The sequence below is a fragment of the Nesoenas mayeri genome, assembly GCF_963082525.1.
Source record: "Nesoenas mayeri genome assembly, chromosome: 25".
NCBI lineage: Eukaryota > Metazoa > Chordata > Aves > Columbiformes > Columbidae > Nesoenas > Nesoenas mayeri.
In genome coordinates, this window is record NC_137549.1 from 5,896,066 (window position 1) to 5,910,324 (window position 14,259).

The 14,259-nt window shown below is 70.3% G+C and overlaps 1 protein-coding gene across 1 annotated transcript; it reads right to left on the reverse strand.

Moving 5' to 3' along the window:
• Positions 1-1,833: 1,833 nt before the first annotated feature.
• On the reverse strand, positions 1,834-12,623 carry MIDN (midnolin; the record flags this gene model as incomplete). The annotated part of the gene is made up of 8 exons (XM_080359410.1): positions 12,541-12,623; positions 10,351-10,576; positions 9,272-9,359; positions 8,920-8,982; positions 3,743-4,129; positions 3,194-3,326; positions 2,805-3,098; positions 1,834-2,096 (listed from the first exon to the last, which is right to left on the reverse strand). Exons 2-8 carry the CDS (start codon positions 10,566-10,568, stop codon positions 1,834-1,836), a joined length of 1,446 nt encoding a protein of 481 aa, XP_080215536.1. The 5' UTR covers positions 10,569-10,576; positions 12,541-12,623.
• Positions 12,624-14,259: the final 1,636 nt, after the last annotated feature.

The window sequence follows — 14,259 nt, forward strand, 5'->3', positions numbered from 1 at the left end:
AATGACGTCAAAGCGCGGCGCTGGCAGCGGGACGCCCGGTGCGGCACATGTCACCGCAGGAACCTGAGCCACTTCCTCCCCCGGCCGCGCTTCCTCCTGCGCTCGGCGGCTCCCAGGGGTCGGGGTCTGGCGAGGCCCCCGCTGCTCTTCACTGGGCGATCCTGCCCCCTCCCTGCGGTGCTGGATCCCCCGCGCCGCTCTGGGTTGGCCCCCAGGTCTCTCCCTACAAGTCCCTGGGGCGCAGGGACAGGGCTGGGCAGGGAGGTGGCAGAGGGGCCATGTGCGCGGTGCAGGGACACGGGCAGCCAGGATGGGCTGTGGGACAGGGGACACTCCTGGCCCCTCCCCAAATAACAGCCCCACTGCTCAGCGCCCCTGTCCCTGGCATCACCAGCCCCCCAGCTGTGCCAGGGACCTGTGGGTACTGGTGCCACCGTGCCACCCTGTGCCAGGCGCAGGAGCACGGCACAGAGCCCATGCTGCCCCCACACGTGGCCACCACTGCCCCAAGGCCCCCACGGATCCCCCCCCAGGGCCCAGAGATGCTGGGATGGTGGTGACGTGTGTCCCCAGGGCCACCCCCATTGGCTTTCCCCCACCTCGGGGAAATGAAGCTGAAGCTGGGGAAACTGAGGCACGGCTACGCCGGGCACCGCGCTGGGTGTGGGGGCGGCAGCAGCCGCATGGCCACCGAGCCCCCCCGCCCCGCGGTGACGCAGGGTGACCGGTGAGGCCGGCGCCGGCACCCGGCTCAGCTGGCGGAACCGGCCCCGGCTCCTGGGGATGGGATGGGGTTCACCGCGCCGCCCCCAGGCTGGCCCGCCCCCCAGCCCCGTCCGACACCCACAGCACAGGCGCAGCCAGACTGCCCAAATTTATTTCAAAAATAAAAAATAAAATATTAAAGACCGAAAGCCTCGCTCTCCCCCCTCCCCCCCGCCCCAAAACACACAAAAAAAGACTTTTACAGACAAAAAACACATCACGTGGGGTTCTCTATTTGCACAGATCTCCTGACCAAAAAAACATAATAAAAATAAATCAAAGTCGGACAAGAAAAAGGATTCCTACGGCCTATGCAAGACTATGTCAGTATTGGCTCAGTCGGGTAATTAATGTCTATAAATATCAGCCCACGGCCTGGACAGCCGTGACCAGCACTGGGGTTATTCATTCATTATTTTTTAACCTTTCTTCTCCTTTTTTAAGTTAAAAAAGAAAACCCACCCACCCAAGCAGCGGGCGGGAAGGAGTCGGCGACTCGGAGTTGGTCTCGGCCACAGAGGGAAGGTGCCATTTCTTTTCCCTCCAAAAAGAAACAGAACTAACCCCCACCCCAAAAGAAAGCCCCCCCCCCCCCCCGGCTGCGGGGCTGGCGGCACCCAGGCACCCGGGGGGCCCAGCCCCACAGCTGAGCAATGCTACATATAGAAGGGAAGGAAAACAAACGGCCCCCAAACCCAGGGGGGGCCCCAGCACCTCCAAAAGAGACTTCATCTCCCCCTGCCCGCGCCGGGGGGGACGCTGGGGGGCCGGAGCCCGCTCCGCTGCACCCTCTTCACAGCAAAGCAGCTTCCATATCCCCCAGGGCCCCCCCGCTGGCAACGGGAGATGCGGGAGGGGGCGGCAGCTCCTGCTCCCCCCCCAGGTCCCCAAACCCCGCGGAGCCGGGGGTGACGCTGCCCCGGCCGCCCCGTGAGTCGCGTCCCCGGCACAGGCGGGTCAGCCCCGAGGCGTCCGGTCGCAGGAGATGGCGAATCTAGAGGAGATCTGGCCCGTGACAACAGAAGCGACACCAGCGCAGCCGGAGCGGGGCCCCCCCGGGGCACGGGTCTATGCTACGACAAACTCGGATTTCATGTCCGCCTTGACCTCCGGCTTCCAGACCGAGTCCTCGAAGTCCAGGTCCAGGCTGCCCTCGCTGGAGACGCTGCTGTTGCTGTTGGTGCGGGCGGCCTTGCGGCTGGGCAGCCAGGGGTACGGCCCCCGCGCGTCCCGCCGCGCCTTCCGCCGCAGCCGCTTCTGCTGCATCAGCAGCTGCAGCCGCTCCACCTTGCAGCGCGTCGCCCGGTTCTCCGTCTGCCGCAAGCGGTCCCCTGCAACGGCAAACGGGCACCGCGGTTCAGCACCGGAGTTGGGTTATGGATGGACTCCAGTCTCTTCCAAACACAATGATTCTGTGGGTCTAAAGGGGGTGGGGCGTGGGGGCTCCCTTCCCCAGAGCCCCCCAAGCCAGCACACGCCCACGGGACAGCTGGTGCCCATCAGGGACAAGGAGCGGCAGGGGTGGCCCTGCCACAAGTGCCACCAGGGCTGGACATGGGCTGCCCTGTCCCCGAGCTGGCGGGAGGTTTGGGGGAGTCTCTCCCCATTGCTGGGAGTTTCACAGCTGTGCAAAAACACGCAAAGGGGCTGGGGGGGCTCAGGTGACCCCGAGTGTGTCCCAGACCCCCTTGGCCAGGAGGAAAGGAAGAGAAAGCCCAGCGGGCAGAGTGAGCTCCCCCGGCCGCACGGCAGTTTCACTTCTTTCCTCTAAGCAAATCGGGGGGGGGGCCAGGGCGGGCACCTCTGGGCACCTTCTGGCCTCGGGACACACACAGGTGTGCACCCACAACCGTCCGCTGGGGTCCAGCCCCCCAGCCAAACCCACCCTCACCCCCCACCAGGGCGGTGGGTTTGCAAACAGGGAGATGGGTGAAGAGCCAGAGTCTGGGCGTCCCCCCCCCCAACACCCCACCCGCTGGATGGAGCGAGGACACCAAACCCCGCTGAGCTCCCACCCCGCGAGGCGCCGCCGCGCTCACCGCTGGGTTTGCACATTCGGATCTGGCTTTGGCACTGGACGACGGGGTGCAGGGGCGCGGAGGCCGCGGCCGCCGGCAGCGGCTCTGAGGTAGTTTTGGTGGCGAGGTCCGGGGAGGCGGGGGGCAAGGAGGAGGAGGAGGAGAACTGCGTCTGGCAGCGCAGCTGCGTCAGGGACTGCGGCATGCCCTGGTAGTGTCGCGTGGCGCTGAGGAGGTCGTTCAGGATCTGCAGGATGGTGCCGATGTCCCGCCGCGGCCGCCCGCTGCTGTCCTGGCAGTTGGGGTGCAAAGTGCCTGGGGTGGGGGGGAGAAGAGATGGATATGAGATAAGCAGACCCCCCCAAACCCCTGTGCGTGTCCCCCAGCCCCTCCACTGCAGCATCACGTACCAGAGAAGGTCCCTGAGAAGACCCCGGGCGCGTGGTTGACGAAGCTCTCGATGACGGCGCCCGGTTTGCGGGACCGTGCCGCGGGGGGGGCCGGGCCGCCGGGGGAGCTGCTGCTGCGGGGGCCACAGTCCACCTGGGCGGAGGGACAGACGGATCAGCCGCCGGGCACGAGACCCCCCAGAAGCACCAGCAGGCACCACCAACCCCAGTTTTACTGGGACAAAAGGACCTATTGCTGTCCCAGCCCATCGGTGCCCTCATCCCCCCCCAGTGCCCTCACCCCCCCCGTGCCCGCTGTGCAAGAGGGAAGGGGAAGCGGCAGCAGAGAGCACAGGCAGGTCCTGCCCGCTGGGGCCAGGCAGGCTCTGAGGATGAGCACAGTAAGAGCCTGGATGACACCCTGGCCCCAAGCCCTCCCCAAGGCCCGGGGGCATTTTGCAAGCCAGGGAAGGGAACTCCCTTGCCCCATGTGTGGGGAAACTGAGGCAGGAAAGGGCATCGCCACAGGAGGGCTGGGACGCGCACAGCGTCACCCCAGGCCCAACTCACCTCTGAGCAGGATGAGACCACGCTGCTGTTCACCGTCTGCGCGCTGGCCCCGTGCGACCGGAACATCCCGGCGGTGACGGGAGCGGGGTGGGGGGCGTTACAGTACATGGGGGGGGCCGGTGCGGCGGGCGCGGGGCTGGGGGTCGGGCTCTGCTGGCACGTGGGCACCACGGGGATGCGGGCGAAGCCGGAGCCGGTGCTGCCATGCAGCGTCCGGCAGTGGGGGCTGGCGGCGGCGCCCGCCTCGCCGCGGCTGGCGATGACGTGCCGGTGCTGGAGCTGCCCGCTGCTCTGCTGCGCTGCCAGCTGGAGCTGCACGAACATCATGTGGTCGCCCACGCGCAGGGCCAGGGTCAGCGGGGACCGGCCCGACAAGAAATCGTTGACCTAGGGAGAGAAGGGACCCGTCAGCCCGGGCACGGCACAAGCCACTGCACGCAGCGTCCCCGCCGCACGCAGCACCCCCAGTGCTGAAGAGGGTGACAGTTGTGGCCACCACAGGTCACACCAGGGCCACACGGATGGGTCACTAAGGTGGCGAAGGGGTGACCCCCCCAGAGCCCTTCCCGCAGCCCTCAGCCACAGCAGCCGGGCAGGCGAGCGTGGCCGCTGTCCCCACGCGACCCCAGTGCGGTGCCAACTCCATCAGCTGATCATGGCGGGTTGGGGGGGGATTTTCTCCCTCCTGCCCTCCCCGGCGGTGAAGCCGCCGCAGCCAGCAGGCAGAGATGGGCAGGACAGGCCTGAGACCAGCCCAGCGCCAGCACACGGAGGTGCGTCCCCCCCAGCACGGGGAGCGAGCTCCCCCCTGGGAGGGACAGGTGAGGACATGCCAGGTCCCTGCCATCCCCCTGCTGTGGCCTGTGGCCAGCAAGCAGGAAAGGACGGCACACCTCCCCAAAGACAACTCGGGGTGGGGGGAAAGCCCAGCAGAGCAGCTGCGCGGGCAGGATTTGCCCCATGCCCCCCCGGGGCCTCCTCACAGGCAGGTGACGGAGCAGCTGCAGCACGGAGACAAGAGCAGGGGCCTGACTGCAGTCAGGCTGGGGGGGGGGACCAATCCCCAACACCTGCTGCCCCCCAGCACGCCACTCAGCCTCCCAACCCCAGATGCATAAATCACTTGACATCTGTGCTGGGGAACAGGAGAGCCCCCCAGCTCTGCTGAGCATCCCCCCATGATCCTGGGGGGTGGAACAGCCACAAGCCCCCTGCCGCAGTGCCCCCCCGTGCCTTTGCGTGTGCTGCCGGGGGGGGCTGAGCCTCTCGCCCCCGCCGGCTGAAGGGCGCGGGCTCACGCACAGGCAGGGCTGTGGGCAGGACACCAGGTCACCGCTAATGGGGATGACGCCACCGCCGCCCCCCCCAGCGGAGCTATTCTAGGGCACGGCAAGGACTGGCTTTCCCAGCCCGTCACGTGCGGCGCCGTGCACGGCTCCCGGCACACGTCACCCACCCACACCCCCACCGGCGCCGCCGCAGCATGAGCCAAGGGGTCCCAAGCAGACCCCCAGAGCTGTGCACCCCATGACCCCCCAGCCCAGGGCCGGTACCTCTGCAGAGCACGCCGCCCCCCGCCCCGCGCCCCCACAGCCCCTTCCAGCGGAGGCCGGTTCTGAGAAGCCGTGGGAAAAGCAGCTTTAAAAATACCAGCAGCAAAGCCCTGAGCGTGTCAGGCGGAGGCTGCAGAGGAAGAGGTGGGCGTGAAGGAGCCGCTGCAGCTCTGGACACCGAGGTTACGGGGCGAGGGGGCCGGAGAGGACGGCGAGCGTGCACATGGGCACGCGTGTGCACATGCGTGTGCACACACACGGCCCCCGTCCTGCCCCACGGCTCAGGTTCTGGCTCCGTTTCCCTGCCCACAGCAGCTGGGGATGAACATGTGCCCGCCTGGCAGCTCCGTGCCCGCCACGGCACAGCCACCCCAGCTCCAGCCACAACAGCCTCCCTGGCACCACCTGCGCAGCGCGCGCGGTGCCTGCGTGCAGCTCCCACAAGCAGTGGTGCCAGGGTGGGCAGCGACCCCATGGCTGCTGGACCCCCCAGCCCCACTGCTGCTCCCAGAGCTGGCACAGGGGGGACCTTTCCCACCTGGGGACCCCAAAATCAGTGCGGGGGGTGGGAGCACCCACACCAGCCCCTGGCATCCGGCTGCCTTCGCTCCGCACCCCGGGCTGCTCGGGGGAGCCCCGCACACCTCCCCGGGGCCCCCTGACGTCAGCCGGCACCTGATGCCGCCTCCATCTGACTCACACCTGCCTGTGCCCCGCCTGACCCTCGCCAGCCACGGGAGGAACCAGAGCACCCCAAACCCACAGTGGGGGGCACTGAAAATAACCCCTCTCCCCCCAGGCGTGGGGGTCACACAGCCACCCCCAGCCCCCTGTGCCCCCCCAGGGGCTTGGCCGTGGCACTGAACCAGCTCGGCCCCCGCGGTGCCCCAGGCGGAACGGCCGGCCCGGCGGGACCGCGGCTCCGGGGCTCCCAGCGCCCGCCCCCGCGCCGCTGCCAACCCCCCCGGCGAAACCAAGCTGCTCCAATGCAAACACGTCCCACCCAGCCGCCTGCTCGGCCGCCCACGGCCACCCGGGGAGGACCCCGTCCCTCCCCGCCCGCTCGGCCACGGGGGCTGGGACAGCCCCGCCGGGGGGCTGGGGACACTGATGTCCCCAAAGCCCCCGTGCTCGGGGTCCCCTGGGACCCCACCAAGCCCTGGAAAGGGATCCAGCTGCCCGTGGGGACAGGGCAAGTATCTCCCGGCTGCTTCTCAGAAACACGGATGACTCAGAGAACGCCGCATTCCCGCCTTGCTCCAACGCCCGGCCCCGCGTCACCCCCGGGCCCCCCCACCTTGGGCTGGCGCAGAGCAGGAGCTGCCCCAGCAGCCCCCCCACACTAACAGGCAAAAAAACCCGTCCTGCTGCTGCTCCTGGCAGATCAGAACGGCCAGCGCAGCCCAGCCCAGCCCGGGGATGGGGGGCGGGAAGTGCCCCCCAGGCTCTCAGCCTCCTCCAGCCGGGCGCAGCTGTGGCCGACAGCTGGTCCCCCCCACCCCGACGCTCGCGCTGCTGCCGGGGGGCTTTTCCATGCCAAGGGGGCAGCGGGCCAGAGCCGGGCTGGCTGGGCAGGATGCGTCCCGATTCGGCCCCTCGCCGTCCCCCAGCGCTCCGCAATGGGGCGAAGGGAGCGAGGGAGGAAGAGCTGAGGCTGCAGATGAGCCAGCAGCTGCTCGCCCGGCGCTGCCGCGGGCACGGCTCCCTGGAAAGCGGGGGCAGCCGCCGAGCGTGCCCGGCGGAAGGAAGCGTGGCAAGCCCTTCCAGGAAGCCCCCGTGCCACTGGGCCGGGGCACCGCGTCACCTCCTGTCCCACGGCCGCTTCCCCAAAGCACCTGGGCAGGGAGGGGGTGGCAGCGTCCTGGCCCCCCTGCCGCCCCCAGAGGAAGTCGGCGCGGCTCTCCCTGCGCTGCCGGAGGATGCGTGACGCAGGCAGAGCCGAGCAAAGCATGAATGAGAGGAGTGGTTTCCTGTCCCCCCCCTCCGCCCTCCAGGTGCTGGCGGTTCCTCCTGCACAGCCCCGGCTTCCTGAATCACCAGCCCGGGAGGAACCTGCCGTGGGCAGGAGCTGCTTCCCGCAGCCAGCGCCGCTGCCCGCCGCGGCACGCCCGGGGCCCCGGCCCGCCTGGCACAGCCACCGGGGGAAAACCAGGCAGCACCTTGCAGCCACCGGCCCCCCCAAACCAGAGCCCACACGCCTCTGCTCCACCTCCGCTGTGCTTGGCCAGCATGGCCACTTAGATGATGGGAGCCGTGCTGGGCATCACAAGCCCCCACAGATGCAGGGGGGGCCCCAAAGCCTCTCACTCCTCTCCAGCACATCTCACCTCGCTGAGGAGGCGCACAGCCCTGCCGGACGCTGCTGCCGCCCCGACACTGGGACACGCACCAGGACCCCTGGGCTGGGCTGCCAGAACCAGCTCCCACCACAGCTCTGCACCCCACGGGGATGGCAGCGGCAGGAACCGGCCTCTGGCACAGGACTCATGTTCCAAGCTCGCCCTCTTGGCCCACGCAGGGTTAAACCAGCTGCTGAAAGTCAAGGTCACCCCGGGCAGACAAGGGCACGTGGGTCAGCAAAGGTCCCCATGCACAGGGCAGCTCCGGCCCTTGCGTGTCCCTGGGGAAGGGGCACAGCTGTGCCCCCACCGAGCCCCCCCGGCCCGGGGGAGCTGCCGCGCAGCGCCGGGCTCAGCCCCTGCTCCGGATTCAGTAGCCAGGTTAGTCAGAAAAAAATACCTTTAAAAAAAATGAGCTGCAGCATCAGCCAAAAAGGAAGGAAAGAGTTTAACAGCAATAATAAAGAGACTGAAAACAAAGAAGCCAGGGCCTGCACGGCTGGGGGTAAATTCCACCTTCGCGGCAGGCGCCGGCGGCTGCGCGCGCACCGCGGCGGCTCACCCAGCCCTGGGAACGCTTCCTCCCCGCGGGCGGACCCCCCGCCCGCGACGCCCCCGCGCTGGGGCGGCCCCGGCAGCCGCCAAGAAACTTCACAGTTATTCTAAACACGGCCCCCGCCCGCGGCCCCTCCTCGGCACCCGCTGCCCCAGCCCAAGGCCACCAAGCAGGCGCAAGGAGAGCACCAGAACACTCGGGCACGGCCAATGTCCCCCCCCGCCCCCCCCCCAAGGACGGCTCCAAGGAGAAGGGCAGAGCCCTCTAGGCGCTGGCAGCAGCCGGGATCTACAACCCCACAAGCCACCAGTGTGATCCATTGGCCCCAGGAGCCCCCGGCGCGGCCCTGGCAGCCCCCTGAGCGCACACACCAGCCCTGGGCCCCCGCAGGCAGCTGGGGGGGCAGCTGCAGCCCCGCAGCCGCGGGCAGGGCCCCGGCTCTGCCGCCGACCTGCTGCGTGACCTTGGGTGAGTCACTTCACCCCCCGGCTGGCGGCTTGTTTGGGCTGCGAGCGCTGCAGCGTGGGACCTCCCCGCGCCCGGCGCTGCGCGGGGTGACGGTGCCCGCCCCGGGCACCACCCTCAGCGCTCTCAACCCCTTCTGAAGGTGAAATGAGGCACTACACACCAAAGCCTTTTGGGAGGGCAAGAGGAGCCAGGTCACAGCAGTCCCTCCCCCCATCGCCCCCTCCTTTGTCTCTATGGGCGCCCTGGCATCAAGCGTCTCACCTGAGTTTCAGTTAAGCTTTCCAGAGCTTGCATCACCGACTGTTCTGGCCTGGATGCCTGGGACTGGAAAAAAAAAAAGGAGGGGGGGGATTAACATTACAAATGCAGAGAAGGAGAGGGCGTTTGTGCGGCAGGAGGGGAGGGATGACATGTCACTTCCACTATTTCTACACAAGCCCTGAGAAAGCAGTGAAATATTAAACCTGCTGCCGTGCCCAGCCCAGCGCTGCCTCCTCAGCGAGGGCTGGGGCCGCCGAGCCGCAGGGCTGCCAGCACATCCTCGCTTGGGGCTTTAATAATAGATGGGGACGAGTGGGAGGGAGGGAGGGAGCAGCAGAAAAAGGCCATTTACCATCAAGCCGGCCTCCACGGTGGGCACCAGCGTCAGCTTGCTGCCTTCCACGACCCCCAGGTCCTGCAGTTTTCCAGAACTGAGTCGACTGTGGGGGAGAGGAAACAGATGCCAAAAGCGAGGTCAGCGCGGCCTCGCCAGGGACACGGGGGGACACCGGCCGCAAGCCTGGCTGTTCCCAGGGGACCGAGCCTCCTCCAGCACCCCCCCCCAAGCGTTTCCAACACCTGGCAGGCAGGAGGGGAGCCCAGCACCTCGCTGCTCAGCTGCCTCTTCCCCATCTGGCCCCGGCACCCCGGGGGGGCAGCGCACAGTGCCGGGGTCCCCCTCCCGCAGGCGGGGCCGAGGGGCGCTGGGGAGATGGGTCAAGCCGGCGCTGTGGGGGCCAGGGAGCCAGAAAGGAGCCGGTCGGGGACTTCGTGGCATAGGAAACCTGCCCACGGCGTTGGGAGAGACACTGGAGCAGCGTGGGGTGGGGGAGGCAGCACGGGGGGCCGAGACTCCCCCGGACCCGTAGGTGAGGGCAGATGTTCGGGGTCTCCCGCTCCCTTCCCAACACGGGCGAGACTTTAAGTTAGTCCGGGCCGGGGCTGAGCGCGGCCCCACGCAGGCTCCGCTCCCCCCGGGGACTGCGCAGCCCCGCCGGACGGGGTCTTCGGCAAACAAAGGACCAGCCGCCCCCGGCCCTCCCAGCGCTGGGGGCTCGGGCTGCGCCGCCGCCGAAGTTGAGCCCAGAACAAAGGGCACGGCCGGGGCCCGCCGCCCACAAAGGAGCCCCGGCAAGGGCCGAGCGAGGGGGCGGCGGCGGCGCTCCGGTCCCCGCCGCGGCCCGGAGCCTCCCTCCCTCCCTCCCTCCCTCCGCCCCGGCCCCCGGCTCGCCCCCGCCCGCGGCCCCCCAGGCTGCTCCCCCCCCGCCCCCCGGCTCTGCCCGCCCCGACCCGCGGAGGAATGGGGCCAGGCAGGGGGGAAGGGGGGCGGGAGCCTTTGTGCGGTGCCGAGCCCGGTGCGAGGGGGCCGCCCCCGCGCCCAGCCCCGCTGCCGGGGGGGATGGGGACCCCGGCCGGCCCCCCGAGCCCTACCTCTCTTTGTGCAGCAGAGCCAGCCGCTCCTTGGGCACCTTGAGCCGCTGGGACAGCCGCCTCTTCAGCCCCTCCACCGTCTCCTCGGCGGGCACGGAGAGCTCATAGCGGGTCCCGGTGGTGGTGTTGATGTAGAGGTTCATGGGGGGCTCGTTCGGGACCACCTCGCAGGCGGGAGCCCCGCGGCTGCAGCTCCTGGCGCCGGGCTGCGGGTCCATCCGCCGACCTGCGGGGGGAGCGGTGGTCGGTGCCGGGGGGCGACGCAGGAACGCGGTGGGGGAAGAGGGGGGGGAAGCGGAGAGCGGACAAAGGAGAGCGCGGGGCCCGCTCCGCCGCACACCCGGCGGTACCCACGGGAACTCCGGCTGCGCTCCGAGTCCTCCGGGAGGAGCCGAGGGCGATCCGCGGGCCGGGCTGGCACCGGCCGGGCCCTCCGCGGCCCGGGCAAAAATAAATGGAAAATATAGCTATAGAAAAATCTGCCGTTCTCCTCCCGCTCCGCCTGCTGCTGCCGGGGCCGCGGGGAGCGGGGAGGCAGCGCTGGCTGCCTGCGGGAGGGGGGCGGTGGAAGCGGCGCTGCCTGCCCTGCCCGCCGCCTGCCTCCTGTCTTTCTCCTCTCCGCCGCTCTCCTTTCTGTGCGGGGTTTCTGGGGGCGGGGTGCGGGCCCGGAGGCCGCGGCGAGGGGCGGGGAGGCGCGGAGGACGCTTCGCTCCCCCCTTTCTGTGGGGCCGGACCCGCCGAACCGGCAGCGGCCGCCGCGCTCAGCCGGGGAAGCGCCGACCGGCTGCGGAGGGGGGGGGGGGAGAGGGGGGAAGTTACAATGTAGCAACGTCCCGCGGGCGGGGCCTCGCCCTCATTCACTCCGGCTCCTCCGGCAGCCGCAGCCAATGGGAGGGCGCCGACCTCACAGACATCCGCGGCGGTAGCCAATGGGAGGCGGGCGCAGGCTCCCCACGTGGCCCGGTGGGAGGGCGGCCCGGCCGGATTCCTCCCGCCCACGCGGCCGCGCGGCCCCGCCCCTGGCCCCGCCCCCCGCGCGCCCTCGCGCCGCGCCTGGGAGCCATTCATAATCCCGGCGCACAACAAAGGGGCCCCGGGGCAGCGGCGGGGGCTCGGCCGGGCCCGGGCGGCGGCACCCCGAGCGCCCGGCGGGGAGCGGCGCTGCTCCGTGCGGGGGAGCGGCGGGGCAGGGCCGGGGGGGCAGGGCCGGGCGCCGCGGAGGGGTGAACGCGGGACACGGGCAGGGGGCGGCGAGCGGCCCCCGCACCGGAGAAGGATGCGGCGGGAGGGATTGGGACCGCGGGGCTGGGCGGGAGCCGGAGCCCCCGGAGCCGAGTGACGCGGGGACACCGAGGCGGAAAGGGCGGGGGAGACACGCACAGTCACCCGCAGCTGGTCACACCCGCCCGGTCACACGCACCCGCCCGGTGACCCTCCCGGTGACGCCGTTACAGCTACGGGGGAACTGTCCTGACGCAGGGCTGAGCTCCCTGCACGTTCCTGTCTCCCCCTTCCCCAAATCCCGCAGCGGGGATCGCCCACCCAGCGGCCCCAGCTCCGGCTGCCCCGGGGGAGTGCAACGGCCACACCGCAGCCCCGGGGCTCCGGGCCGGCACTCGCACCGGGGGGGCCCGGGGGGGGCTATGAGTCAGCAAAGCGCGGGCGCCCTCTGCCGGCCCCGCCGCGCCTCCTGCGCCCTGGGGGGCCCCGCGGGGGCCGCAGCGGAGTCCGGGGAGCCCCTGCCGAGTCACCGGGGAAGCCGGCGGCGGTGCGGCCCGGGGCCGCTTCCCGCCCACCGGAACGGAGCGAACCAGCCCGGGTAGCGCCCCCGCCAGCACCGCCAGGCATGGAGGCGAGGGGCCGCTCCCCGGGACGCGGTGGGGGCTGAATGGGACGCAACCCCCCTCGGGAGACCGCGCTCGGGGTCCCCGGCAGCCGGAGCGGGGGAGGCGACGGCAGGGAAGGTCCCGAGTGTCCGGGGACGCGGAGGGTCCCGCCGCTGGGCAGCACTCCCAGACACCCCGAGAGTGTGGGCTCTGCCGTGTGTCTCCTCAGGAGCCGCCGGGCCCAGGGAAGCGGCACCACCCCACCCGCTCCGGTAAAAACGAATGAGAACAGCTCCGATCCGCGGATCCGACCCCCCAAGCCAGCCCAGGCCCCCCACAACCCGGCCAGCCCGGCCCCACTCACCGAGCCCGGAGCGCTGCCCCGCGGATCCCCGGCGCGGCTCGAGCTCTTCTGCCTCCGGCGGCAGGAAGCGAGAAAAAGACCCAAAAAACTTCCCGGGGAGGGTCGAAGAGTAGCGGGGGCGGGGGGGGCGCGGTGCCGTTCAGTGCGGTGCCCCCTCCCGAGTACCGGAGCCGATTCGAGCGCAGCCCTGACGCGGAGCTGCCGGGGAGGTGCCCCAAGTTTTATCCCGCACCGTCCGGGGTGGAGCCTGACGGGGGCAGGGACCGGCCTGGCCCCGGCCTCCGCGGGACCCGCAGGTGACGCGGCCGCACCTGCTCCCGGGGGTTCCCGGCTCTTGACCCCCGGTGCCGGTCCGTCCCTTCCCTGGGGGTCCCAGTCGCTGCCCCCCGCTCCGGGTCCTGCTCCCAGGATCCCAGCTCAGCGTCCCCCTTCTCCCGGTCTCTGCCCCCCGGGGCGGTCTCGGCCTCTCCCGGGGTCCCAGCTCTGCCTGTCCGGAGTGCCGGTCCCAGCTCTGCCCCTCCGGGGCTCCCGGTCCCAGCTCTGCCCCTCCGGGGCTCCCGGTCCCAGCTCTGCCCCCGCTGCTCACAACCGGGGCCGGTGCATCCCGCGGGCGGGCAGGGCGGGCAGGGGGGACCCGCCTCCCGTGGGCGGTGCGGGGGGACAGTCCGGACACCTCTCCCGCTCCGGGTGCCCCGTCACCGGGGTCAAAGTCAGTCCGTGCGCTGGGAACCGAGGGGCTGAGCCCTCTTGGGGAGCCGAGCTTCAAGGCGGTTCCGGGTGGAGACTCCCTGGTGTCTAATAGCAGGTTGGGCCGTCCCTCCCCCAGGGATTCTCTCTGCCCAACCACCTCCTCCACAGCCAGGACAAAGTCTGTGCCGCACAGAATTTTTGGAGCAGAGCAGAAACGGGCAGTGGTACCGCTGGTGCTGGAGGGTGATGACCCAGTGCCCTGGAGCAGAACTCATCGACTGTTCCACCCCAGGAGAGGGTCTGTGGGGCCGGGGCCGCCTGGCGTGCGGCAGGAAGGATGCTGGGGACACGCTGCCCGAGTCGCGCCTCGCAGACAATGCCCTGGCACAGCGAGACACAAAGCGGCTGGACGGGGGATCTGGCAGCCGGTCTGCAGCAAGCAGGGGGCCGTGTGTCCCCAACCCACAGGGCAGCAGCAAAGGGGGCCCAAAGGGGGCCGAGGGGAGCTCTCTCCAGCCCCAAAATGCTGACACTGTTTCCCTCCTGAACGGCCCCCTGGGTGGGTGCAGGTCACTGCGGAGCTGTGCTGGGGTGGCCCCTCCATGCGCAAAGAGCAGAGCTGGGCTGGAGGGAGAGAGGGATCCTTTGTGGCGCAGCCCCCGCCTGCCCCGGCCCCCCCAGGCTCTCAGGGGGGAGATGAGCTCAGGCAGCTCCGGCTCCTGCCATTGTTGTCCCTGGGAGAGGGGCCGGGGCAGGGACACGCCATTGTTCTCCCCAGGAGCTGCGGAGCCCTGGGCCTGCGAAGCTGCCCCTCCGGGGGCCATGTCCCCCGCTTGCTGTGTGGGGTGAGGCCCTGGAGCAGCCAGGAGGCGGCCAGGACTTGGCAGGTTTGACCCTGCCATGGTTTGGGCTCATGCACCCAGAGGGGCCGTGTTGGGGACAAAGCGCCACCCCAGAGCCACCGCCTCACAGCTCCACGGCGAAGATCTGGCGGGGACACAAGGGGACATCGCGGCCATGGGGCAGCTG